At 36.8% G+C, this 27,916-nt stretch overlaps 2 protein-coding genes across 2 annotated transcripts in view; both read right to left on the reverse strand.

Annotated features, from left to right (window-relative positions):
- Positions 1–12,387: 12,387 nt before the first annotated feature.
- Positions 12,388–13,459, reverse strand: LOC105562383 (metabotropic glutamate receptor-like). Its single transcript, XM_012013177.1, has 2 exons — positions 13,099–13,459; positions 12,388–12,934 (listed from the first exon to the last, which is right to left on the reverse strand). Exons 1-2 carry the CDS (start codon positions 13,360–13,362, stop codon positions 12,761–12,763), a joined length of 438 nt encoding a protein of 145 aa, XP_011868567.1. The 5' UTR covers positions 13,363–13,459; the 3' UTR covers positions 12,388–12,760.
- Positions 13,460–14,261: 802 nt separating this feature from the next.
- LOC105562423 (metabotropic glutamate receptor 4-like) overlaps positions 14,262–27,916 on the reverse strand; it is a 46,927-nt gene continuing 33,272 nt past the window's right edge. The window contains exons 7-11 of the mRNA XM_012013256.1: positions 24,237–24,363; positions 23,434–23,545; positions 16,681–16,904; positions 14,438–14,718; positions 14,262–14,266 (exon numbers count right to left, since the gene is read on the reverse strand). Coding sequence (XP_011868646.1) covers positions 14,262–14,266; positions 14,438–14,718; positions 16,681–16,904; positions 23,434–23,545; positions 24,237–24,363 — 749 coding nt within the window. The remainder of the gene's footprint in view (positions 14,267–14,437; positions 14,719–16,680; positions 16,905–23,433; positions 23,546–24,236; positions 24,364–27,916) is intronic.

Genomic DNA, 27,916 nt, shown 5'->3' on the forward strand with positions numbered 1-27,916 from the left:
TATTTTTGCAATTCGTATAATTAGCGGATTAATTATTTTTTCAAGCAATATGAGTGCGTATGTGCGTGCGTGTCGTAATGTATAAATCATATTTTTATAATATTCAATGCATTGAACACATACTTTGCGACCATTGCAGTTATCATTTTCATGCAACGATAGTTTGTTTCATTCAATCTTATCTTCCGTTTTTCTTGATGCGAGAGAAAGGCATGCGATATACTTCTGGCGAGACATAAAAGCTGTACGCGAACAATTGTCTATAAATTTTTCTATGATCATAAGTCAAGATATCTGTCTAATTCATGTATCTTACAATGTTACTTCTGATCTTGGAATCTCGATGTAACATGTTAAGAGAAAAGGATCATAAGATTAATCAGTCACAATTGGTGCTGATTATACGATGAAAATAATTTGTTGACAACATTTATTAGAGAATATGTTAAACGTATAATAAACTGTACAACGTAAATAAACGCATACATAATGTAACAACGTAGGATGATATTACTGATTAGAGAGGTACGAATTCTATGTGATACTTGCCTAACAACGAGATAATAAGTGTGGTCAAGTATCGTGGAATGCTTATAAATGACTATCATTATCGTCATCTATGACGAATGGCAGTAATTGATAGCATTAATTCTCACCCGATTGAAGTACATTTAATAAACATGATTTCACGCACACATACACACATAAAACACACAACATAATTTCATTTGATCGCAAAATTGAAAAGAGATTGTAACTTTTCTACGCAAACAAGCGCATTATTTTCAAGTAAATACAAGGAAAATTACTTATTTTTTAAATTATCTTTTTTTGTAATCTTTAAAATGGTGTGAAATGGATGTCAAATATTAATGTAGAAGAAATTTGGAGCGAGTCATCGTTTAAAGTTCTTAAGTTACCATGTAAAGCTATTAAATGAATAAAATAATATTATCTAGTTACAGAATGATTTTCCATTTGCGTAAAAAAACGGTACTTTTACGAGCAAAAAAGAAATATTCAAAAATTCGTCTGTCATATTATTTTACTAACCAGTAACATGAAAATCTTGAGAGATTAATATCTAGTTGGAATACAAACGGAACGACGTGATAGCGACATTTAAATTATAGTAATCATTTTAATGCCGTAACCAGAAACAGTTACGGGAATTCTTGTAAGTATTTAATGCGGGCTACAGCATATTGCAGGCCCGATAACGCGCACAAATTATCGCGAGTACGTTCGTTAACTTAAGTCCCTTATTAATTGACGAATATGATGTTCACGTCGCGTGTTTTCCACGTGCGCGACACTTATAAAAAGATTCGCATCTCCACGGAGAGACCCGTTAATCAGTCTAAGTTCATTTAATCTATCGACGACTTAACATATGAGATGATCGTACGAGCGAAATTTAACATCAGTGTTTGTTGGGATCAATGACATATCTTTCATCCTTTAATCCAAAAGTGGATAGGCGAACTTGCAACGCGAAATATTGGTTAAAGAATAAATAAATACAATTAGGTCCTCGGTTAAGAAAAAGAAACATTGGAATATTGGAAATAAAGTAACTGTAATAAGTGCTCTCTTCTTCAAAACAGATAAGGAAGGACATTCGGTAACTTTGTAAACGTTCCTGAAAGTTTTTGTACTGTAATAGTAAAATTTCCAAAATTCTAAAGTATTAGAAGTAAAGTGAACATAATCACCTAACAATTTTCTGTTTGACTGATAAATGGTTCGAAAAAAATAACGAAACTAAAACAGAAAGTTATATGACTAAGTTCATTTGTATTTTATTTGTATAAAATATAGGATTTTCGAGTTACGGAACTTTTTTCGTAAGAATCTTTCTCTTCGAATAAATGAAATTCTCGCAGCGGAAAGACACGCATGTATTTCAGTTTTGAAAGAAATCCATTGTACAATCTACTCGATTCATTACTCCACTATTGGCTTTCCTTTTTATGCAACGCTTTGCGCGTGATGTATTGGGAAAAACACATTAACTCTTCTTCATCGAAATAATCCCGTGTGTTGAATTAGCGACATGTGAAAGAGTTAACAGTATCGTAGAGTGATGTACGCTGCTCTGTGAGCCAAATATCGAGGTTTTTATCCGACCGGGAGAAAGTAACTACTCACCGAGAGTATCCTGCCACAAAACACCTCTCTATTGGAATTACGACGCTCAAATCATGCATGGTGCGATTGGTTATTCACTTATCCGCCCAAAAAGTTCTGCAGTATCGGAAAATTTTCAGTTAGGCCAGGGTCCTATCCTATGTATTAAGCGTCGAAGATGAATGAAAAGAACTAAAAAAGAAGACAATTAATAGATATGAGGCGTGATTTGTCTTAAAGTTTATGAGGTTGTCGGAAAATACCATACGTGCGACGACGCAGTTAGAACTTGATATACTATGTTACTCACATAGAAAATAATTGCTAAATAATACAGTTGTGCCATAAAAATTCTAAGAAAAATGGATTTATTTCAAAACTAAAATAAACAGAAGTATGAAATATATACTTATTTTGTTGAATTGATCAATCATAATAGAAAAATAATTGTAACTATTAAAAAGGTTCACTAGATTCGGTTTCACAAAATCTCGCAGCGTGCAGGCGTCTGCTGCTTTCATCAGACCAGTGTTCGAAACACGTTTCAATCAGTTGGCTCGATTTCGAACAAGTTTTTTCACCTAAATTTGGAAAGGGCTTGTTCTAAATCTCATCAAATAACGTCAGCTTGTGCTATCTAAGTTGGTGAAAGCAGCGTCAATATTCAACGAGGTTTTGCACGCTAGAAAGTCCGATCGTTTGACGAAATTTGTGAAGACAGAAGATGGACATTTTAAATAATTGTTTTATTGTTTTGTTCAATAAAACGAGAGTATACTTTTCGTCATGCTTTTTATTTTACTTATGAAATAGATTCATTTTTCTTAGGAACAGATTTTATGGCACGGCTATATACGTGTGTATACAATTTTTAAATTGTTACATTCTGATTTCTGAATCCAGTTACAAAAGCTGTACGCAGCGTTTCTTCATTTCTTCGCTCGAATCTTTTCTTTTTCTCCCTAACGTGGGAAGAAATATCTGTAGTGCGACATTCAGCGTTGAATATAATTACGTAAATAATGGAGATTAAGCGAGACTATTTGCATCGTGGAGTTTGAAAGGAACCAGAGTCTCGACCGTTTCGATTTAATTTGAATCTTATTCACGAGGATAAATATAGAAATGGCTTTTCAAAGCCGCTGCTTTTGCACACATTTAATATCACTCGCTACGTATATATCATGTTACACATTACGTATCTAATTTTCTTCTGTTATTTACAAAATTTTATCCGCGCCTAAGTACGTACATATTATTGACTTAAGAGACAATTTCAGGAGACAATGGGTCTCGTGCTGTTGTTAATATCCTACGAAATGCGGTTCGCAATTACACCTATGGTATATCTGTTGGTTTTTCCACAATTCTCTCTTTGTGCTAACATCGATTTGGCACCGTAATATATAAAACTCTGTTTTAAAATTGAATATTCCACGGTCGGGAACGGTCGTTCGCGCGCTAAACCGAGAATTCTCGTTTGACATTATACGTATACATATTTAATTTTTTTTCCCCCACGACTCTCTAGCTAATATATCGATCTCAAACACGTAGATATATGTATCAAACTACCGATAATCGCGTTGGTTGCTAAACGAGTCTGTGGAACTCCGCTATGGATTGTACCGCGCAGCGGCAGTTCGTTAATTAATCGTTCTAAGGTACGTGTTTTATGCACTCGAGTACACTTCCGTAAACACTGACAATACATATCAATGTTCTCGACCTGTTTCTTCTAAGAGTAATATATCTCGTTTAAATAATAAATTTTTAAACAAATCTGCATAACAGGTATCTTTGTCGATATCTCGTGTTATACTTATATTTAATAAACTTCTCCACGACATGACGATGACGGGAAGATATGATTCGATCCGATCAGAGCTTTAGAATGAGAAATTGTTAAGACTCGCACTTAAACCGGACATTGCAATATAGACTCATGCGAACAGGTCTCTCCTTAGACTAGCACTGTTATATTTAGAGTCCATTAATGTCATCGTTCGTTAATCGGCTTATTATCGCAGGCAGTTGTACATTTATAAAGTTACTTACGCTCTCTTCGGGCCGACAGTTCAATATATAATTTTTCGTCGTACGTCTAATTAACGTATTTAACCATCGTTCATGCGTCCCTACTACGCAGTATTCCATTATGTCCGGATAATGACTATTCATCGATATCTTTTTTATTTGCAGATATTAGAACATTTGTTCAATTGTAACAAGAGGCAAGGAAAGAAAGCCCGGCGTTAATATAAATAGTGACGATATAAAGATTCATTACTGCATAATGCATATTTTCACGAGGTATAGAATACGATTTCCGAGTGTGTTACTGCTAAATTACTATGCATTTTAAAGATAATTATAAATTATAACAATAAATACTACTACATTAAATAAAATTCCCAACGCGTAGTAAAATAAAATTGTATTACTCTATTGTTGTTTGTGTTGAGAAAATCTTTGGTAAATTTTACTCGAGTTAATCACAAAGACATCGATATACAGTCACGGAAAGTAACTCATGATGCTAGGCACATAAGTACATACGTATTGTAACAGCTATTATATTAGTACATGCACGCAGTGTCAACGACGTCCCTTTAGATTTCAACGCTATACATAATATTTTGTACAATTAAGAAATATCCCATTTCTCGAGGGAACAGATTCCGCAATCATAACCGTAATATGTGTATTTACAGACGCTCAATTATCAGAGATATTAATTAGTCGTTAATTAAAAGTAATTTAATAATTGATTAAGTGATATCGATGGAGCACAGAATGAAATCCGCGATGTTTCTTAAATATTAATGAACCGAGTAGAACTTTGGAGAAATCTTATAAAAATCTTATAAAGAGAGAAAGTAAGAAGAAATTGGATAATATCTACAAAAAAAATTATTTAACACTCGCCTATTTAATTTCGCAAAATCAAGAAGTACGCGGAACGGATATTAAAAAAACTATATGCAGATTCAGATTACAAAGATAGACTATACAAAAATAAATAAAAATAAATAAAAATATAAAAATATATTAATATATGTTATATGTACTATATTACACATTGTATATTATATATTATATATATTGTATTATATATTTAATAATATAAGTTCAAATGGAATAAATAAAAATGTCATTTACAAATCGAAATAATAGATTTTTTTTACGATTCAAACAGATATTAGTAGAAAAATAGAAACTGAATAATTTTGAAAAATTAATAATTTCATAAGACTCTAATGTGAAATCACAGATTCGAAGGAATATAGGAATAAGAACCAAGACCGGATGTTATGTGTTATCTAAATAATTTGAATTTCAAACTTTATTGCGAAAAATATTACCTCAGCCAGAGTGAGGTAATATTTTTCGTAATAAACTTCAAAATTAAGATTATTTAGACATATAACGTTCTATCTTGGCTCTTATTCTTTTATTCCTTCGAATCTGTGAATAATTTTGCTTTTAATAAGTCTAGCGTATTATTTTTATACTTTATTCTTTTCTAATGTCTTAATAAATATTTAATAAAATCATTCTTTACGGCTGACTAAAATCCACTGCCATGGGTGACATGATAAGTGTCAATGACCTATATTCACACATATTTTCGACGATACATATGCTATATAAACATTCGTTTCAGATAATAATATTAACGCAGGCGCGTTACGATAAATAATTAACGACGGTATCTTAGGCATATCGTATGTACAACGCGCAAAGTAGCAACACAGCAATCGAATTAGCAAGACATTCGTAATAACATGTCCTAACGAGTTGATAGACTTTGCCTTCGTTTACGGTCTACGCTTACGATGGCTATAACAACATTAATATAATTGTCGCCGAAAAACGCTTCGTCGAGTCTTTCTTATCTAGCAATTCTTATCGTGCTGCGAGTAAAATCGTTTTGATTTTGGCTTCTTTGTATAGGAATGCGTTACTTGTGGGGTCAGTGATTTGTTTCTCTCACTCGCCCCCCCCTCCCCTCTTTCGCCCTTCTCGTCAAAGTAATTTATCATTAGGCGTACTCTCGATGTAACAACTGCGTTGAGATGCGTTAAAAATCAACTTATCGTTGTCTTAATCTTAGCGCATTCATTATGTCACGAATTATATTATACGTTCGTGCTGGGTTAATGTTCCGTTTTTGCGAGGATCTTATTTCCCCAACTCTTGACGCAGGTTATTTTTACTTAAAGTTAAGCGATGCGAAGGCTTCTACGCCGGAAGAAAATTAAGTGCGAATTGGATATTCCACGTTTCCAATTTCATTGCAGCTTCTCTTTGCGTACACTTCAAGATGTATAAGACAAATTTTTAACTTTAGAGCCGAATTGAAGAGAAAAGCAATAAGTTTTTAAGAACGACCAGATAATCACGAACAAATTCCTATTTTGAATTCCTATTTGGCAACTGACATTTCTACGTAGTCGCTGTTAGAATTATATGTGTGGCTATTAAATAATCGGACTGCGTGTACAGATAACATAACAAAGCGCTGAAGCAAGACAGCAGGCGGACGATCGTGGACCTACTTTTCAATCGAGTCAATTGTTGGACTGATCGGTCAATTAGTTCGTACACGAGTGTCATTCTTATTATTAGTGAATTTGCTTTCGTCGATTTACCGAAATTATACCAATTTTATTTAAGAAAATTAAGCAGCGAATTAATTCAAAATTGCTGGTAAAATTGATAAAATCTGCTGCAAAATGCCATGAAAGAATGGGAAAGAAGAGATCAGATCTGTGGAAAAACGGATGAATTCTTCATCAGGACAATGCTCCGGCATTTGTCTGTGAAGCAGTTTTTTGATGAAAAAACGCTTATCAGCACCAGATCACCCGCCCTATTCGCCAGATTTGTCTCTCTGTGACTTCGTTTTGTTCCCGAAAATCAAAAGCGTGTTAAAGGAAATCCGCTTTGAGTCCATGGAGGCGGTCAAAGCAAAAAAAAACAATGAAGAGTTGTTGAAAAGCGGAAAAAGACTTACAACACTGTTTTGAACGGTGGAAAATTCGAATGCAACGATGTGTGGGCAGAAAAGTGAAGTCTAATTGAAAGAGATAAAGATTAAAGTGCACAATTTTTAATAAAGTTTCACTTATAGCGCAAATCCGATTATTTAATAGTCACGCCTCGTGAATAATTAGTATTCTCATTTCTACCACGATTGAGATTAATGCTATTATCTAATATTCGCATCCGCGATTCGTCTTCGAGCGATAAGATGCGATAATTACCTCGGCTAATGTGATTATCGAATTTTAATACTTCCGCATATCCTAGTACACTTCATGTCCGTTCATAATTAATTAACGTATGTACACAGTATTCCAAAATCACGGGGGTGGATCTTAAGAACCTCTTTCGAGCAATCTATCATCATATCTAGGAATTTCTCATTATTGTACCGTATATAACAGCATCGAGGTGGTTTTATCGCGTTTATTTGCGTTGCAAATAATGAACAAGAAATTTTGTTATTTATCTGGCACAAATTAATTATGAGAAATATCGAATATTTCATTTATACAAATCCTCTTGTGGAAAATATTCTCTTAACATGAAATAATATGATTACGTTGCATCTCGTCCGTTGTTTTCACGTCGAAATACTTGGACTTGTTGAATTTCGGTCAATCCGAAACTCATATAAACTCCACCGTATTATTGGTACACATGTAGGAAAAAGGTCTTTGTCCGCGAGAGATGAATGGACCCCAAAAACTCACCCGCGCGATGCTGGAAACTTGCTGAATGCCGGCGTGGCATTCGTGCGTCGAGGACAAAGAAAGCACGAAAGTTTCCGATATGAATAACTATACACAATCGTAGTCTGTGCAAAAGGACCATTTTTTCCAGACGACCAGGCTGCGGCCAGTTGAGTATACGTTTACGGTTTTTAATGTCACCCTTTGCACCAAATTATTCTGATAATCTCCCATATTTTCTTCATTCCCATAAATTTCTGATTTCCCCATAATTTCCTACTGTCAAAGAATCTGCCTTGGAAGGAGACACGACAATTCAGAAATAGAAATTATTCGGTTGATGGAAGTTCTTTTTCGATTTCAATTTAGATTTAACCTTTATATGTAGTTCAAACTTATATTCGTATTATTTAATTCAATAAGAATATCGATCAGATTTAGTCATATGTTTCTTCAATATTGTTCAATATTTTACGAGTTGATTTGATGAATTAAAGAAAAATTTATATGAATATATGTCCTCATCTGGCCTTTCAAAAACTTCATTTCAGAGATATAAAAAGTTCTATAAAATTAGATATTTCTTAATTATCACTTTTAACATTTTTTAGTAAAAGTGTATTTTTATGAAATAATAAAAACCTGCGAAAATATTTGATTCCTTGATCATACAAATTTGGGACAGTAATGTAATAAATCCCATTTCTATAGTCGTCGTTGATTTTCTACAAAATGGTCACTCTAAGTAAAATACTGAAGTACTAAGTGAATCACAACTGTGTATGTATGATAAATAATCAAGTATGATCAGGCTGAATCTTCGTGTCTAATAAATAATAAAGATAATGTGTCAATTTATTTAGAAAAAAAAATCTTTTTCCGTTTAAAAGCTATTAATATTAAAAAAAGAAACAATAATTTTACAGAAACTTTAACAGCCTGTACCTCTGACATGACGCTTTTGATCATAGAATCATATATGTTCATGAGAATCTTCCTTCGTAAAATGTTTCAAAAGTCAACCCCGTAAAATGTTGGAATATTAAGAAACATCCTGAATAATTCTGTATGTGGCCACCGAAGTACAAAGAGTTGAACAAGTGTCGGATTACTCACATCTCATGGGAATATAAAACGTCTGGCGCTTACAAAACGCTTGTATAATGCTGTCGAGTACGGCAAGGTAGACGAGGCCCTTCGTGCTGGTCGGGAACTCCGTGAAGGATGCTGAAGGGAGAATCTGTCGCAATTCGAGAAGACCGTTCGAATACTACGAGGAAAACTCGGAGAAGGTCGGCGAGTTGCTGTAGCTTAGAATCTGCTCCTCGTTCGGGCGGGATCCCTCTTTCCTCGCGCGCGCTTCTACTCTCTCGGAGACGCTGCTGATGGTGGAGATGTTGCGATCGCTCGGCTTAAAAAGATAACAGACGAGTATGGATTAGGGGTCGCGTCTCGTGGTGATGCAAAGCCGTAACGAACGTTATAAACCGTGACGAAAATAATGAAAAAGTGCTGACAAAGCAAGAGTTTAGCCGTATAATAAAACTTCAGAAAGTTTTAAAGCAGTAAAGAAAATTTTTGATAGCAATCAAAAGGAGAGAAGTCCCGCAATGCAACTATAAACGAACAATAGTCAAATGCGCGCGATCGTAAATTTCAGCCAATTCACGGATTTCTCGAGTAAAGCCAGGATAAAAATCGAGGTATCGAATCTTGGCGATCCACACGGAAAAGAAAGAACTCCTTGCGAGCCAAGCTTTTGTAAGCTAATGGAATCAGCTGTGCTCAATTAAATTTCATTATCACGCTCTTTTGAAAAGTCGCTCAACCTGTGTAACACTCCCGTGGGGATAATCCTTTGTCGGAGGCGAGGAAAATCGGGAAAATCACCTGTTCCGAATCGCGGCGCGGCTCGCCTCGACTTCTCTTGCGCGCTTGGCACATCGCCAGACTCATCATCGGCGGGCTGGCGGTGAGCTCCGGCAGCTCTTGAACGGTCGACAACTTGCGCTCCTCTTCGTCGTCGTCGTCACCGCTGTCGTTGCCACCACCGCCACCGCCGTTGCCGCCGCCGCCGCCCCCGTCGTTGCCGCCGTTAACATACACCTCCGCCTCGGTCTCGCGCATCCTCGCCCGATGCTCTGGACAGGGAGGGAGGTGTATGAGAGCGACCTAGCTAACAGAAGTCTCCTCGACCGACGGACTCGCCAGCGCCTGGGTCTCACCGTTCGCGTGCTTCCGCTCGTCCGCACGTGCCGCGCCCCCGCGGGCCATCGGGGGGCTGCTGCGTGACCCCGAGGTCACGCTCTGCATCGTCTGGCTGCGACCGCCGGCGAAGCGCATGCTGTACGCTGCGCGATTGCCGCTCTGCAGGCCGCCCGTCTGCGAATGGTCCGAACAGATCTTAGATATCGTCAGGCAATTGGGAAACAATCGTGGGACAAGGTTTCGAAACCTAATAGCGAGTTACTAATAAAATGTATGGTAAAATGTCAAAAAAAAAACTCTCATAAAGTTCTTCAGAGGGTAAGTTTTGAAAGAAAATTCTCCCCGTGAGAACTAAAGGTATATGTCCTCATCCGGCCTCAAGAACCTCATTTCAGAGATATAGGATATAAAAGGTTCTATAAAATGAGATATTTCTTCATTTTAAGAGACAATTCTCTCCGTGTACGCTACTAACAATAATGACTTTTGAACGAGAAAAGTATCGGGCGAGGAGACTAGACCAGGATTCGAACCTGGGAACTTTTCGCCTGTCGGGCGACTGCTCTTTCTGAGTTGCCCAGGTCGACACTCGATACCACTTCTCGCTTCCCTGCTTAAAATATTAGAATATGATGAGATTACATTAAATTAGATGCAATTTCAATGTAAATGAATAAGTGTCTTATTCATCTAATGCAATCTGATCATATTCTATCTATTATTTCACACAGAGTTGCCAACTGTATTTTCGAATAAAGTAGGAATGGATTTTAGATATCGTCAGGTAACGGGAGATTGGAGAATTATCACGGCTGAGAGGGTTTTAAACCTAATAGCGAAGTCTACTTTACTCCGAAGTAACTATTAGGGACGTAGCTTCAGAGAGGTAAGCACTAAGATTACGCGCCGCGTAATGACTCGTGGGCGAGAAAAGAACTGAATGAGGAGCCTAGACCATAATTTGAACCCGGGAGCTCTTGCCGGGCGACTGCTTTTTCTATTGAGCTGTCCAGGCCCACGCTCGATACCCCGGAAAGCCAAATCTGTCAGAACAGATTTCGTCACATGCCCACTACAAATTTTGAAGGCAGAAAGACTGCAGATTGCACACAGGAACTGACATATTCGATATGTTGCCAGCATGTCGGCAGAAATACAGCAAAATCTGCTCACATAACTGGACCCGTTCGGTTTCTACCGACAATCTGTTGACAGCGTGTATTTTATAGATTCTGTTCCCAAAACAAAAGCCGAATGCGGACACAGATGGCTGTGGTTTTGGTGTGGGTTTCTGATGAGTCTGCTGCCAATCTGCTAACGTTTTACTGACTGGAACCGCTCTCGCTCGCCTACTGTATCTCACCGAATGAAGTAGGAATGCATTTTAGACACTGTTAGGCGACAGGATATTGGAAAACAACTGCGGCGGAGAAGGTTTTAATTCTAATAGACTTAACAAACCCTTCCCCCGGGCTGTATTTCTACAATGTGCACCGATGCACTCGAAAAGCCATTGCGGATTTACCAGGCGCGCGTAAGCATCTCGGCCAATGGAATGGAAATTCGTTGCCGGGCATAAACTCCGCAAACAGTGCGGCAACTTACGCTGAACATCAAATTGATCGAATTGTTGGCGTTAGTGTTAGCATATGCCTTTACATCAATTTCAGTCCGGCCTTTATGCGCCTTCGTGCGCACCGGTGCATACAGTCGAATTCGGCATAACGTTCACAATTAATTCTGCAACGCTTAAACACGTTCACCGGTCTGTGTCGGACTCGCGCGTGCTTTCCCTCCTGGAGACATAGATTCAGGGTGAGACCTAATCCTTTCGTAATTGTGCTTCGACAGAGAATATTGCGATTATTTTTCAACGATTACCCAGAAAAAGCCGAGATTTCGGCGACTCTAAACATCGAGTTTTAATAATTTAAATAAATAGGGAAAGAAATTTTGTTATTTCCGTACAAGTTACTAAGCATTTTGTGTGATCGAAATTATTATCCGCAAAATAAAACGGGTTTTCCATCGTGTATTAATTTTGCTTACTAAGAAGTTCTACGATACACAAATACGCGCGCGATAATAATGAGTTGCAATTATGTAATACATGTTTATCGAACGATAGTGTTCCCCGGCGTTAAATTCTTACGATGGGGTACGAGGGATCAGAACAAATGGCTCCGATGACGGAATTTGTTTTGATTTAATAATGAATATCCGGAATTAGCCGACCGTAACGCTAACAAAAGAAGGGATTTAAATATATTTATCCTAGAGAATTGAATCCACAATTTGCACCATTGTGCTTTCTAATCAATAAATCGTTTATAATAGCGAACCTCAATGTGTAATTTACCGTAGCATTAGATTAAAGTTTATCCGACATGCTTGTCGTGCAGGGAAAAGATTAATAGGTGGAAGTCTGTTACTTGTCAGGGGAGGAGAAAGCGATAATTTGAACGAATATAGGTACACGGTAAAGTCTAAATTGAGTTCTTGAGCGGCAAGGAAAATGTTAAGCCTTGAAATCCCCATCGAATTTAATATACGCGTTATTCCGAAAGGAATCGGAACGGAATCGGCGAAAAAAAAAAAGGGATCGCCACCAGTGAGATTTGGTGACCAACTGTCCAATTTCTGGGAATTCCAGGACACTCCGTCTGTCCCGTTTCACGGGATTAATTGTTAGATGGGATAAGTAGCAAAACCAGCAATGTACATACGTTCGGGTGGCCGGGGCGGACGTTTTTGTAGGGCTGGAACAGCACCAGGTAGACCTTGGGCGTAAAGAGGCAGCCGAGGGCAACCGAGGCGGAGATGTTGATGCACATGCACATACTCGCGATCTGAACCTGCAACGTAGGCAGCCGTCCGCTCGACTTTACATGTTAACACAGAAAAACGCGCCGTGAGGCTCGTGTGTATGTGTGTGTGTGTGTGCGTGTGTGTATGTGGGGACCGAAAGACGCGCGGGTGATTCGCGCCCGTGGACTCGCGCGGTCCGCGCGGCACAGACCTTGTAGTCGTTATTGGTGCCGAAGTAGATGGGCACAAAGGCCAGCCAGACGATGCACGTCGAGTACATGGTGAAGCCGATGTACTTGGCCTCATTGAAGTCCTCCGGGATCTTGCGGGTCTTGAACGCGTACAGGGTGCACATCAGGATCAGGAACATGTTGTAGACGAGGGACATCATCAGCGAGAACGTGGACACGCGGCATGTGAGCACCGCGGAGAGTGGATACGGATGGATCTCCGTGGTGTCCGGCGGCTCGATCATCAGCCACACGATGGTGCCGATCAGTTGCACTGCGGTGATCCCTGCGCAAATGGGAGTCACGTAATCCAGGATCAGACTCTGCGTACTTTAGCAGCTACTGTTTACATTGTTAATCGAATGATGAATGAGAACGTGAGGAGAGAAAATCCGCAACCGTACATCTCTCTGAATTATTTCCCCTTTACAGAAACAGAATCGTACGTAAAGCTTGATTAACGAAATAGAACTATTTTTGATTGTGTCTAATTTACGAGACTTTATAGTCAACAAAAGGAATTTTTAATTGATTGGAATATTATAACTTCTTGATAAAAAGTTATAATAAGAGGTAATAGTATGTAGACAACTTGTACGATTTTTCAGAACAGTGGAAAGGATAGAAAAGACAATGACTAACACTCGGATCCTTTTTCAAGTATCTCTTGAGCAGTGGTGGGCATCAATCAATTAAATCTTCAATTGATTGATTATTTAACCGTGGCATTTCAATTGTGATTAAATGTAACTGCAACTAATAGTCTTTAAAAAGTCTGATCTTTAAAATAAGTAACACATTAAATCATTATCGTAATAAAACTCAATGTCAATAAAATTGTTAATCGCACTCACAATTAAAATTAATAAATAATTAAATAGCTTTAATTGTACAGATAAATAACAATAATTTAATTGTCAGTTGCAATTAACAATTAAAATTTTAATTGACAGTAGTTAGTAGTTTAATAGTAGTAGTTTAATAGACAGTAGTTAATTGTTAGTATGATTCAATTGTGTCCAACACTGCTCTCGAGATACTAATTCTTGCTTTTAAAAAGTAGCTTTACGGAGTACGATGTTTAGTTTTGATCGAAACCGCAACAAGTGAGGATCGCGTGAATAAAGTTTGAAATTTATCGTCTCTATCCTAAAAAGAAATACCGATGCGAAACCTTATCGTAAAGATCGCGCCATCATTTCCTTTCTTCGGTCGAACGCGGCTTTTATTTCACGTTGCGTCAAGCATCGGCGTGCAATTATCCTCTCGATGCCATAGCTTGTCGACGTGTTTACCGAGGTGAGTGCAGTTCGTACTCACCGATAGCGATTACCACTTGGCTCTTGGGCGATGTGTAGGAGAGCCTCTTGATCTTCTTCGTGCCCTGGTTGAATATCCGCGATATACGATTGGTTTTCGTGAGGATCGCGCTATAGCATATACTGAGACAGAGACCGAGGCCGATCCTGAGATATGTGCAATTCCACGTGGTCGGCTTGCTCAGTATGATGAAGCTCATGCCGTAGCAGGAGAGAATTCCCACCAACAAAACGTAACATAGCTCGCGTCCCGATGCCATAATCACCGGAGTACGATTGAATCTGCAGTTCAAACACAAGACATTCGTAGCAAGATCGACGAGACCAAGCGAAATGCTTTGATGAACTTTTTCGATATTTGACAGAAATACCACTTGTTAATTTCACGCCCTGTATAGATCGAGCAATGTTAAATATTAAATCGCAATAAACAATATTCTGCAAATATGCGATTTCATGCGATTCTATTTTCCGTTTGCTTTTCCTGTCGCTATTTCTTTAGTTCTTTATATATTAATATTTTTTAACATCTTGCGGCAAAAACAATATTTGTTTTAATTGCATTGATTAATAATTTTGGGGGAGACGTTAGGCTCAAAATCAATCAGCATGCTTTCTCGATACGTATGACGAGTAATTAAAATTGTTAGTCATACTTTACATAACAAAACTACGCGGATTTAATAATTATATGTTGATCATTTAAGCCCAATGAAAATTAAAAAAAAACCAGTTTGGAGTTCAAAAGTTCTATTCCTTTTTGTACATCTATGTATAATGAAATGCAGAAAACCTTTTAGCCTTTTAATTAAGTAAGTTTAATAGGTCGCTAATTAAGCTTTCGATTAAATTTTCGCTTCGAAAGCATCGACTTTAAATCTTTTTAAGCACTCTTTTTCGATGCTAATATTACCCGCTCAACCTTGTTATATTTTCATTGAAAAAGAAGACGTTGAATGTGCGTCAATTCATTCGTCACTCGTGCATGGCAGTAAATCCAGAGGCTTTTTGCACCAATTATATTTTTATTTAATGTAATAAAAATTTTAATGGCCTAGTCATATTATTGTTAACACTTTGCGGTCCGCAGTCTGTATTAAAATGCAGCAACATCGGACTGAAGGAACAAACTACAATTACGATACAAACTGAACCGTACATTTTTTATCGTAAACAAATGTCAAAAGGCACCTATTAATGAGAAAGTATTTTGTTTCTTTTTTAATGTAAAGTTCACCTTATTATCAATAAACACAATAAGTTTTAATTTTAGCATTCGCTTTCACTCTCTCAAACAGATAACCGTACATCACTCGCGTTGTTTTTATGCAACTATTTTTTTAATTACTCGCGCGTGATATATTTTACGTCCCAATATCATATCTCAACTTTTATTCCCTTTGATTTACAATTGAATAAAGACTGGTAATATTCTATACACTTTTAAAGCTAACAATAACTTCAAAAATTCTTTAACTGTGAAAGTTTGTGCAGCATTGAATCAATGAAAAAGTTTTACTCTTTGAAGTTAGGGGGTTTCTAAGACTGGAGTATACTTTACACCCTACTCGAGTAGCGTAAAGACTGAAAAAAATAATGTATTTCTAATAAAAAACAAATCAAACACTAATTGAATCTTCGAAACAATAAATATTAAGATTTAAGATTTAAGATTTCTATAAAATAAAAACAGATTAGAAACTTTATAATGCGTTTTGAAACCATGTTCTAGACATAATCCCATTACGTCGAAGACCGTTTAATTACGTAGTGTCATGTAATCATGTTTACCGTTGTTTTAGCGTTGTCACGCACGAGCTTCAATTTTTATTTGCAACACTTGCATGCAATAATAGATGTAAACGTATATGCCCATAAGATTAATATTCTTACACCGCAACGGCTGTGTGGCGTTGGTGGATCGTAATGTTGAAATTCGCACATTTCTGTATCGTCAGCGGACTGCAACATGAAAATTCGAACGACAGCTCTATGCCTGTCGGTGAACCGCAAAGTGTTAACGATTAAGCTCTTTGAAAACCAATTTATCAACGATTTCTCTTTAACAGTAATATCAGGCAATTATTGTAGCCCTTGACATTACATGTACCATAATGAAACCTCAAATTAAAATTTTATTTAAGCGAGATCCACTTGGACACACCTGGGAAGTACAATTTGCTGAAGAATCATGCGACGGAAGGACATTACGTATAGGAAGCGAAAAAGCAAAACGTGTCTCACCGCATGAAGACGATGGTGGTGAAGAGGGTGCTGAGAATACCGATGGATGCGAATATCAGCGGCACCAGCGCCCAAGGACTCGTCCAAGGTATGACCTCGGCGGTAAGCTTAACGCAGCCTGTCATTGCGGAATTCGGTGCATACCCGGGATTGCAGTTCTTGCACGTGTCGTTGTATGCGTATGCGTCCTCCCGGCAGGCGACGCAACTCCAACAGCAGGGTTCCTGGAAATTGTTCAAGTGTTTTCTAACACGTGGTATTGCCAATTGAGAGGCAAACGAAAACCGACAATTAATAATTAACCGCCAGCCTTAAATTAACGGTGAATAACGGAGCTTCGTGGCCACAGCGATCTGTCAATATCAATTGCTAGTAATCATTGTCATTAATAACTGATTGATAACAATTTTATAGTCATCATTAATGCAGTAGTTTTGTAATAATCCTGTGCATTCCATTGATTTATCGAAGGAGCACGTTGAACATACATCCAGGGATTAAATACATCCTACCCATCGAATTGCTGAATTAATCGCGTAAAATTAAACAAACTTTAAAATTAGAGCATGAGCAATCCGCTACCGTATTGATATAAATCGCAAGTGAATCGGATTTTAATAACGGAAGGGATTTTAGCAAAGCAACTATGTCACACACATAGGATTTATGTCTGATTGTATACGTATATATAGTACACACGAGCGAGCTTGTGCTTTTGGACCAGCGGATTTTCTTGGATGAGAAGTGACGGTTTGTCAGTATCTATAACTATCGTTGTCTAAACGATCGAAAAACGGGTAACGTAAAGTACGTCCCGACGCGACGCACAACGACGGAAGTCCGATGGTATATTCAGGGAGAACCCATTTTTTTCATGCAACTGTTGAAAAAATACCGTTAGATCGATGAGATCCCAATTGATGTTTGTTTGAACTAACAGGCAAACAGACGGATCAGAATTATTTACGGAATCTGCATGGAAAAATAAATTCGTTGCCGGGCGCAACAAATGCCTTCCCTCCCCCCCTTCTTTATTAGCGTCAGTTTACTCTGCATTACACTGCGTAATAAATGGTCCATGCCACGGGTAAAACTGACGGTTTCATCGCAATTTGGAAGTACTTGAAATTATTAGTACTCGTCCATCTAAGTAATATCCATAAATAACAATAATAGGAGAAAGTGGACCGACGGCGGTGCAAGAATACAAGTAAAAGAAGATATTTTATGAGAAACTTTGCGTAAGCGCGTAACTTCGCAGTGAAGCGTGTACTGCACACTCCGCGTACCGCACAGGAAATGAATTGACAGTTATTAATAATCTCGCGTTTCAATTAGCCTGGCCATTATTAGGCGAGATAGCCTGGCTATCATTGAGCGAGATTGATTTACAAGGCTTTGCATATAATTTCTGATTGCTAATAATACGTTAATGGCAAATAATTTCCATTATTGTCATTATCATTACCAAGCGGTGAAAATTCTTGTAATTATTATAACGATTACGCCGACTATATCATGCGGACGACAGATCAAATTGCGTGTGATCACGCAGAAATGTGGTGACAATTACCGCTTTAATTGTCGTTACAGCATTCATTGATAGGCATCTATCAGGGTGAGAAGTTCAATCGGACAGTACAACTGGTTTGTGACATGGCGTGCATCAGTTAAATACACTTTCAGCGCAGTTAATTAATTATTTAATTAAGTCGCTTAACGAATCACCTATAGACGTTTGTTTGCATTTCTCTTTCGTTTGCATAATATGAAGGCACACGCAAAAAATATACCGGATTGTATTCGGAGCTCATTATGCGAGAGTGCAATGTTCGTTTACATTCGGTAATTAACAAACCAATTTTACGTGCGTTATTTCGACTACAATTCTGTTTGTAATAATAGAATTTTCATAAATTGGGTTTGCGTTTCTTTCATATTGTAGACAGATTAATGTCCAGTCTATTATTTCCATTGCTGTTAATTATAAGTCTACACCATATAAATTAATTGTAGGTCATACTCAGTTTACATGTGTGTAAAACATTAAGCAACATTAAATCATAATCACCTGTTAAAAAACTAACTGTGTGCGATAAGAATATTTTTTTACTGCACCGGCAATAGTCTTTAAACGTTCCTTTTATTATCACTTGATGCACTCATTGTCTGTTATAAGTTAGTTTTTTAACAGGCGATTATGATTTAATGTTGCTTAATAGTTTTACACACATGTAAACTGAGTATGACTTACAATTAATTTATATGGTGTAGACTTATATTTTCCTTAAATTAGATATCTTATTTTCTGTAAATGTAAAACTGCCAAAGTTAAATCATTTAAAAATAATATAGCAAAATTAAATTATTACAAACAGTAAATAGAATAAAATTAAATCCATTGTACATAGCAGTGTTTGATCGCAATTTAGTAAACGCTACCAATTTATATAAAATTTTAATTGTGTTTAAGATAAAATAACGCATAAAATAAATTTAAATGAATAAATGATGTGAAAAATTTTCCTTTAGATTTTGTTTGAAACTGGTCGTGAATCGATTAATAGTTGTCGCTTTCCTCACAGTGAAACATTTCATTAAGTTTATTTGTTAAGATTACATTATAAGATATTTTTCAAGAATTCATTGGTTTTGCAATGCAAACGATATGCGATCAGACAGTAAAATCTAATGGAAACAGCTTTTGCCAAGCGTTTGCTATCAATTTTATCGGCAGAAGATCAGCACAAGTTGCGGAACATCATGTAACATAATGACAGATTGACTATGGAAGTTAAGTGCAATCAACCACTTCGTAACCAGTTAAACAATGCATTTTATTGAAATGATTACGAAATGATAGATTTCAGCTGACAATCTATTGTCGCCAAACTCTGCTGGCAGAACTCAAGTTTAATACACACTTGATGAAAATCTGTCGCAATTTTATGTTGAAAGTTGCAAACTGTTGGCATACTTGGCTAACATTTTGCTTACTGAGAAGTTTACTAACTTTAAGCATAAAAGTGATCTTTTTGTCAAGAACTGCAAGCGTTAGATGCCAGATTTCCTAATAAAGAGTAATAACGAAACATTAATAGTAATAACTGAATGAAACTTTTATTATTAATAAATTCTCTTTCGTCATCAGCTGTCGATTAGGCACGGATGTGATGATTGAGCTTTAAATCTCGCATGAACCTGTTCCGGGAAGGAATTGCGGAAAAGTGATAAAACGAAAGTAATTGCGACGATGAACAGATAGCAGCAAAAGGAATTTAGGAGACTTTAAGACTTTAAATTCTCTTCCTAAATCCTGAATAAAATTTAAGCTGGAATCAGAAAAAAAGTTCTCCGAAAAAAGTTCCCCAGTACTTACGAAAGAAAGTTTGAAAATAATGACAACGTCGAAAATCCTGTGAGATGTATGTGCAGGTTGATAATGTAAAAAAATGTGAGAAAGGGAAGAAAAGCAAATAATACGAGGAGCATATGGTTCGTCGATTAGGGCCGCGGATGATCGTCTTGAAATCCGGAAGCAAATTGCGCAAAAATGATAAAGCCAGCTGCGAGAAGGTAGAAAGAAAGAAGGGAATTTCAGAAGCATAGATTAAGATTAAAGGGAATGTAAGTTAAACTTGCAAGAAATTCCTGTTATCTACAAGCGACATCAAAGTTTAAAACTAACGAAGTATACGAAACAAACAAGGTGAAGTAATTGCTTTCGTTTTCGTTCTTCTAAAGAAGCCCTTCGAAAAACATAAACGAGGCTAATCGTTGATTTTTCCCGAAGTTAAAATTATGCGAAACAATAGTTGTAATAATAGATACGACACTACATAAAGAAAACAATTATATATGGCATATTGGCTCTCATTAGCCAGCAAAGGTGCACGCAAGCAAACCAGCAAGCAAAAAAGTATCGTGTGCCGCTGGCTTAAGTGAAAAATCGTCAAATCATATTTTAGTGATACTTTTTAAATATGAGTTTTCTGTATACGAGAAGATATTCAATTTATGGTATTTGAATTTCTCGTGCGAACTGGAACTAATTTAGGATTTTGCTGCTAAGTGTCTCGAGTATACGATATTGTGAAGCGGTTTACCACGTGGCCGACATCGTGTCATTGTTCAGAAACCATTTTGTAGCGTCTGCAATTTATGTTAGACAATTTTATGGGATGAAAATGGTTGATATATTATGTAAAGAATAGCGAGTGTATGTAATACTTTAATTTCTTTTAAGTCCACTCAACTGAGACTATTTTTTTAACTAGAAATATTTCTAATTTCACAATGCTCAAGGAAACTTTTGAAAGTAATAATACTATACAAACGAAAAAATATGTACAAACAAAAAATAAAAGCAAAAAACCAAAAATAAATACGAAAATATTTTTTAAAAACAATTACACGCAACCTTGTGGTACATTTTATTAAACGACGTGTACGAATAAGTTTCTCGGATCAGTAAAGGTTATATCATACCTGATTTGATAATAGAGAAATGGAAATGACCGAGGAATTACTTCGCGAATTCTTTTTTACGTTTCTTAAGAGTCCTAAAATTAATCAATCGCCGTGACCATAATAAGACGCTTGATAATGCCTTTGGCTATGGCAATTCGTCAGAGTATTGGGAATTTCTTGTTTGCTCAATATCAACTGAGAGAAGCAAACAATTATCGGCGTTATGGAGTTCTAGGAGCAAACTGTCGTCGATCTAAAGAAAGTTTGACGCGTGTGTCATTAACTCTCGGTGACGAAACATTAAACGAGACACTTTAAATATTTATGAGCCACATTCAGGAATATGTCCCAACTATATCAACTAAATGAGTTACGTCCCAAGAGTTTTAAGCGTTAGAAAGTGATGCTGCTTCACGAATACAGTATACAGTTTAATATATATTCTGATAACGTAGATTTAGCCTCGGAATTAATTAAATTAAATATTAAAATAAAACTAATAATACAATAAAGCAATAAATTCGAAAAATTCAATTTAAATATCGTAGAAACATGTACATTTAAAACCAGTCTGACTATGTTACTTAGGAACAGAAGAAAGACAAAAGAAAGAATAAAAAAAAGTTCCGAAAATTTCTTTCACACAATATATGTATATATCTCATATATACAAAATATATTTTTCCATAATTATAAATAAACATTAAAAAATGTAATGCTATAGTAAATATCCATAAATGTATTCTGCATTTGCTAAAAGAATTATATTATTCTTTAGAGTAAGCCACTATAAGTTGGGGATTATTAAGCAACGTGCACACTTCAAGCGTCCGCAGTAAACTAAATACTTGCAAGCAAAATTCAAGTTTACTACTGTAAACGTTTCGCGACTTGTCCTTACGTGTTTATGATGTGATGCTTTGTTTAGATTATTCAGTTTAGCGTGCCGATACGTAACAATATGCAAAATAGCTGGTTAGAGTCAAAAGAAATTACATTTGTAACAATTGAAGGGTTGGCCAAATACTTTTGGCCGAGGCTGTACTCGTAATACATTTGTTCCTTTCTGAAATACCCTTAGGTATGGAACAATCGGGAATTGGAACTTTATGTAAATTTTTAATCTAAAGCCGTGAAGTTGTGCGAAAAACAGGTCGGATATCCCGTTGAGTAAAAAACAAATACACGAAAGTCATGGCGCGATTTAATTACTACTGCATTATCTATGTGCTTACGTTCGAAGAGAAATTCGCGAAAAACGTCGGGAATACGTGAATGCTCGCATCTAGGGTTAAACTCGGGATTGGGACACAATTACAGATCTACTTTAACTTGCATGAAATTCTGGCCGTCGAGGACAGGAAGTGAGAACAGAAGAGAGGAGAGAGGCATGAGGTAGAAAATAGCCCGCGTTCACTTTATTAGACGTAACTCGCATATCACGAGAATCTGTAGAAATTGTCCTCCTCCGTGGGATTGTAATCAAAATGTGCGTCAGAATTTAATTATACAAATCGTGCAAGATAAGCTGAATTATCGCTAGAGCATCACAATTTCATTAGCTCCGTTATATTAAAGTAAATTCAATTAATAAGTTCATATTTTATCTTCAATGTATTTTACATTGTTCGCTCTTGCAACATAAATTATAAATTACCTCAGCTTTAATGTAAAATGACAGAGAGAACAGAGGGGATTATTAAATAATTTATTAATTTAGATGCATCAATAAATTGTTACGGAATTAGAATAACGGTTTCAGAATTTGTATTAATTCTAAAGTAATTTCCTTCCCCCTCCGACTTGAGTTAATGAAGTTAGAGATAAACTGTAAACGAACTTTGGCGCAGCAATTGTAATAGATCCAAATACAACGGGAATTAGCAAGCGTTACTCGAATGAGCTGTTGGCTAATTATTAGTTAATATTACAGTACCAATTCCCATTTAACCGCTAATCTTCGGTTAATGGTTTACCTACTACACTTGGTAAGCGCCTTACTCGAAAGCTCCGCTATGGACATCATAGTAAATCGTATAGAAATAAAGTGACATATTAACACTATGTTAATATGTATTTCTTTTTAATGCCAATTTACTATTTCATGCTCGTCCATTATCCCGTTTAATATTCGCATTTGATACTCGCTATTACTCACTATGATCTCTTGTTCTCGCACATTATTCGATAGATCGATAGATCTTTTAGACATACTATCAGCTAATAGAACCGCATAGCACTCAGCGGTTCTGGTTATCCTCAGACTTTACAGTGTGCACTTACTACAAAATTGCGGACGTGTCCCATCGGGCAGTTATCGCTGCACATACTACGTGGAATGTGAAGCTCGCCGACTCCGGTCGCCCATCGTGTCATATTGATGTCCAGAGAGAGCCTGAGGGAGTAAATTAACCTTTAATTAGCAATCCGAACGCCACAGTGATTTCACCAGTGAATTGTTACGCTGAAGGTACTGTCGAAGAGAAATATTATACGGACAAAGCTAATTTTTACTGGAGAAATTCCGTAAAGAGACATTAAACTGTAAATTGAGCATTTCAATTTAGTCTCACATATTTTTATATAACTTTTACTACCTTTTATATTTTTTATATTTTATAAGACTATGACACACTAGCTACGAATTATCAACGTGAAAACGCAATATACGTCAAAGGCAATATAAATATACATATAGTCTTTTAGTTGATCAATAAATAATACAAGTCACTATTGTGTATGCACATATATCTAGGCTTCGGTAAAATAAATACCGCAAAAATATTTCAACGCAAATATAAATGCGAGATATTTTTTTATCGTTATTATAACAGTCATGAATCGCTTAACAGAAAGTTAATTGGATTTCAATTTGCCTCAAAGTATGTTGTTTGAATCCTTGGAAACACGCGGGACTGATAGTCGCATCAATTTTTTAATTACAATAGTATGCTGCGTGAAATATAAGAGAGTTAAAGATTAATACGTGTGTGAGACAGCGTGTGCGTATGTGTGTGTACGTGTGTGCAACCCGTACGACAAATAGCAAAGTCTAGATCCCATTTGAATCGGAGGTCCCTACTTACTCTTCCTTCCACGTGCCGATGAGGGTGTAATCGAAGCGACCCTCGTCCTTCCTTTGATATTGATAGATGTTATAAAATCCGTAGGCGTCCCCGTCGGTGTTAAACTTAATCTCGATATTTTGGCGACCTAAAACAAAATAGGATCTTGTGTTAGCTTTGCAATCTACACAAATGTTGTGCGGCGGTAGAATATAGGATTTAACCATGCTTCTAGGGATAAACTTTCAGAGATTTGTTACGTACGTCATTTAATTAATGTTACCGTTTCGGTTACATAATCCGGAGCATTATACGGATATAACAAAAATACCGTAGAAATAATACTCTGTTAACAGAGATAGCAATGACGTCTGACAAAAAGTAATGACAAACTGAAATTAAGAAAGAAGCGAAAGAAGACTTAAGTTTGAGTATCTACGAAATAAATTCAAAATAACTTATAATTAATGATATGACAAGTGATGGACATAAATTAAAGAAATTGGAAAAATATGGAGATTTGTAGATAATACGGTGCAAAGGATCAGAGATAAGCAAACTCCGTTTGTCGGCGCGAGATCGAAGCGAGTTTGGACGTTCCATCAGCGGAATTTATGCCAGCCATTTCACGCGTGGATTACGGTTTATTTATAGAACACGACCAGCCAAAAGAAGGACCAGCTTGCAGCTTCTTTTCGTTCTTGTTAGGGTCTATCCCCTTTTTTCCGCGGTTTATCTCTCCACCCTCGTCGTAACAATTCAACGCCAGCATCGGCAACATAGATCGGCGGGTATACAGGATGTATACAAAGTGTTATTTCCAAGACCGCCAATGGGGAAAATAGGTGGAGAATAAAAAAAGCTCCTGAGAAAAAGTAGGTTGTACAGGCGCTGTCGAACAGAAAAGGGAGATTTCGTACGCGAGGGTGGGTCTCGAAGAAAATTATGAGCGACTATGAGGGTAAAAAATTGCGAAGCAAGAGTACAGTTATTGTGGTAAGCCGCAAAGAAAAAATTATGAAAGCCACGGCAATAATGTAGCAATATATTTTCTCGCCATCATCGTCAGCGCTGTGCGAGCCTGGAAATTCTAATGTTTTTGGGCCGAATTAAATTTCTTACTTTAAGGCCTCCGTTTACTTTTTATCGCGATAAAAACGAAGATAGTGAATTTAAAATTAAAGTACAATGGAGTATAAGAAGAAAACAAGATTATAAAACAAAGAGACGACTTTAGCAGCTCTGTTTTTAACTAAATTGTTTTAATAACGATTTGGAGATGCGTAATCATGACCAAAAATGGTACGATTAATAAATACAATTTGCATAAACTCTCAAGAATTATACGTTTCAACTTAAAATACGAAATTTACAAGAATAATAAAAAGTACGGATATAAATGTTGTATATATCAGCGCAAACGGAACATCTCACAATCATTCCTGTTTATTCGATGAGCCTATTAGCCGTTTCATCAGAGCTAATGGGAGCGCATGAGAGAGGATCCTTCTCGCTAGTCCATTAAGTTATTATTGCAATTTTCTCCAACAAAGAGAGAGCTGCAGCAATAAAAGCTACGAGGCGCGTTTAGCACAATGAAATTCGCCCGCAAGTTCATTCGTTTCTCGTAGCATCAGGGTATATGAACGTGAATATAATGGGGGTGCAAACAGGTGCAGGATTGTCAGGAATAGTAAATAAGTTTGACAAAGGAAAATACGTGTACATTGTTATTCCGCGCGCGTGAGCGCGCCAGATTTGTGCTGCTAGTCGGCAAAACGGTCAAACAAGTTCGCAGCGTTTGTACCAAGATATCGTTATCGTTGCAGCGAAGCCAGCGTATCGGCTGTGCGAAATTATGTTTCGTCTGGCGCGGGTTATCGTCAGTAAACGCGTTATGCGGAGATTCGTAATGTGAATCGCAATTGAACATCAAACGACCCATGCGACGACGAGCTGTTCGCGCCGGGACAGATGCGCGCCTTTGTTTGAAAAAATTCTCATTTTTGAAGCTGTCATTCGCGCTCAGCGAATCATCCGTTCCATCCCACTTGTACATTTCACATTGTCTAAACTCTAAATAATCGTTGCTTTTCATCGCATTTCTGAGCATCCTTAAACAAGCGAGGATCTATTTTCAGAGAGAGAGAAGTTATAATACTGGCAGGTCTTTTTGTTCAGCCTACCCGTGGAAAATTTGTTTTCTCCTCGTTTATCCCTATAAAAATATTACTTATCTGTAATATAATAGATCAAAAACGTAAAATAAAGTAAAGGATCGGGGGGAGGGCAGGGGAAAGGGAATTTAAAAAAATCGCGTTTCGACAGTTCAGTGTATGGTCGACAACCCGTATCGACGCACTGTTCCGAAAAGTCGAAATAAACGCGTAAACAACATCTTAACTAATATATGTTATTGCGAACAATATTACCTACAGCCCCAGTGGTCGAGCTGGTTAAGACGCCCGCACGGATTGTGGGAGGTCCCAGGTTCGAATCCTGGTTGGGGTAATATTTTTCGTAATAAGAATTTTAATTGCCAGATACGGTCAATAAAAATCATTGATATTGTTAATTACTGCTGGCGACTTTTAAAGAGTATTCTTAATAGTAAAATAAAGTATTATGAGTAAAGTATATGATCAAGGGCCGAAAGAAAGAACGACGAGATAAAAAGATATCGAATGGAATTTTTCGTTCTCGTTTCAGTCCGCGGTCGGCTTTATTGTCAGTTTATCTGCGAAAATGTTACGGATAGAAATGAGAGCATTTGGAATGCATAGCCTTTTCCTTCCAAACGTTAAACTGGGGGCATGGAATGAGAGAGAAGCGAGGAGAGGGGGGGGGGGAAGAGAGAGAGAGAGAGAGAACCAGATAACGTTGAAGTTTAAACCAAACTCTTTTCAGAGCTTACAGCAGCAGCTATAAAGTTTCCTTTCGCGAAACTCAATTATTGAAAACAATCCACAAACGTAAATACAGAGTTCATTGTCTCTATTTGCGGCTATGCGTGGCATTTGATGCACGTTGGACTTGCATGCACATCGCATACCGCACAGTAAAACAAATAATTAAGTACTATCGACCGGAATCGTTTCAGCTAATTCTATTCTTCGATAATTGATATTTTTATTGTGCTCAGTCCGCAGATTAGTTTTCCAATAGTATAAACAAATGAAATTAGATCGCTTTAAAGGATTGAGAAATACTGTTCTGTGTATATTAAAAAACTTGTTGGACAAAATTAGAAAATGTTTACGGTATGGGTAAATAAATGTCTGCATATATATATTTTATATACATATATACATGTGTACATTATCTGCATGAATTGCCCTAAAAATTTAGCGCTAGAAAACGTGAGATTTACATAGAATGTAAAAATTGAATTGCAATTGTTTTGGTTTTTAATAGTGGAGCAATTAGAATAAAATTTTGACTGAATACAATTTCGAAGTAAAAATTGAAGCTCGCAACTGAATAATTGAAAGGGAAGATTTTTCCTGGCTGTACGTATTTGTTGAGTGCAACTTAGCTAACTCCTTATTTCACTCGAATAATCTGGCATTTGTACAAGTCGAATTAAAGCTTTGCGCAAAAAAGTATTGGGACGTGGATTAAGCGAAGAATAAACATTTAGTACCGGATGTATATGGGTTTCGGGTATTCTGCAGTTTACCTTAAAGATAATCCTCCATTTG

Source organism: Vollenhovia emeryi, unplaced genomic scaffold (genome assembly GCF_000949405.1).
Source record: "Vollenhovia emeryi isolate VEMERY1.0 unplaced genomic scaffold, V.emery_V1.0 DF939189.1, whole genome shotgun sequence".
In the NCBI taxonomy this organism is placed as follows: Eukaryota; Metazoa; Arthropoda; class Insecta; order Hymenoptera; family Formicidae; genus Vollenhovia; species Vollenhovia emeryi.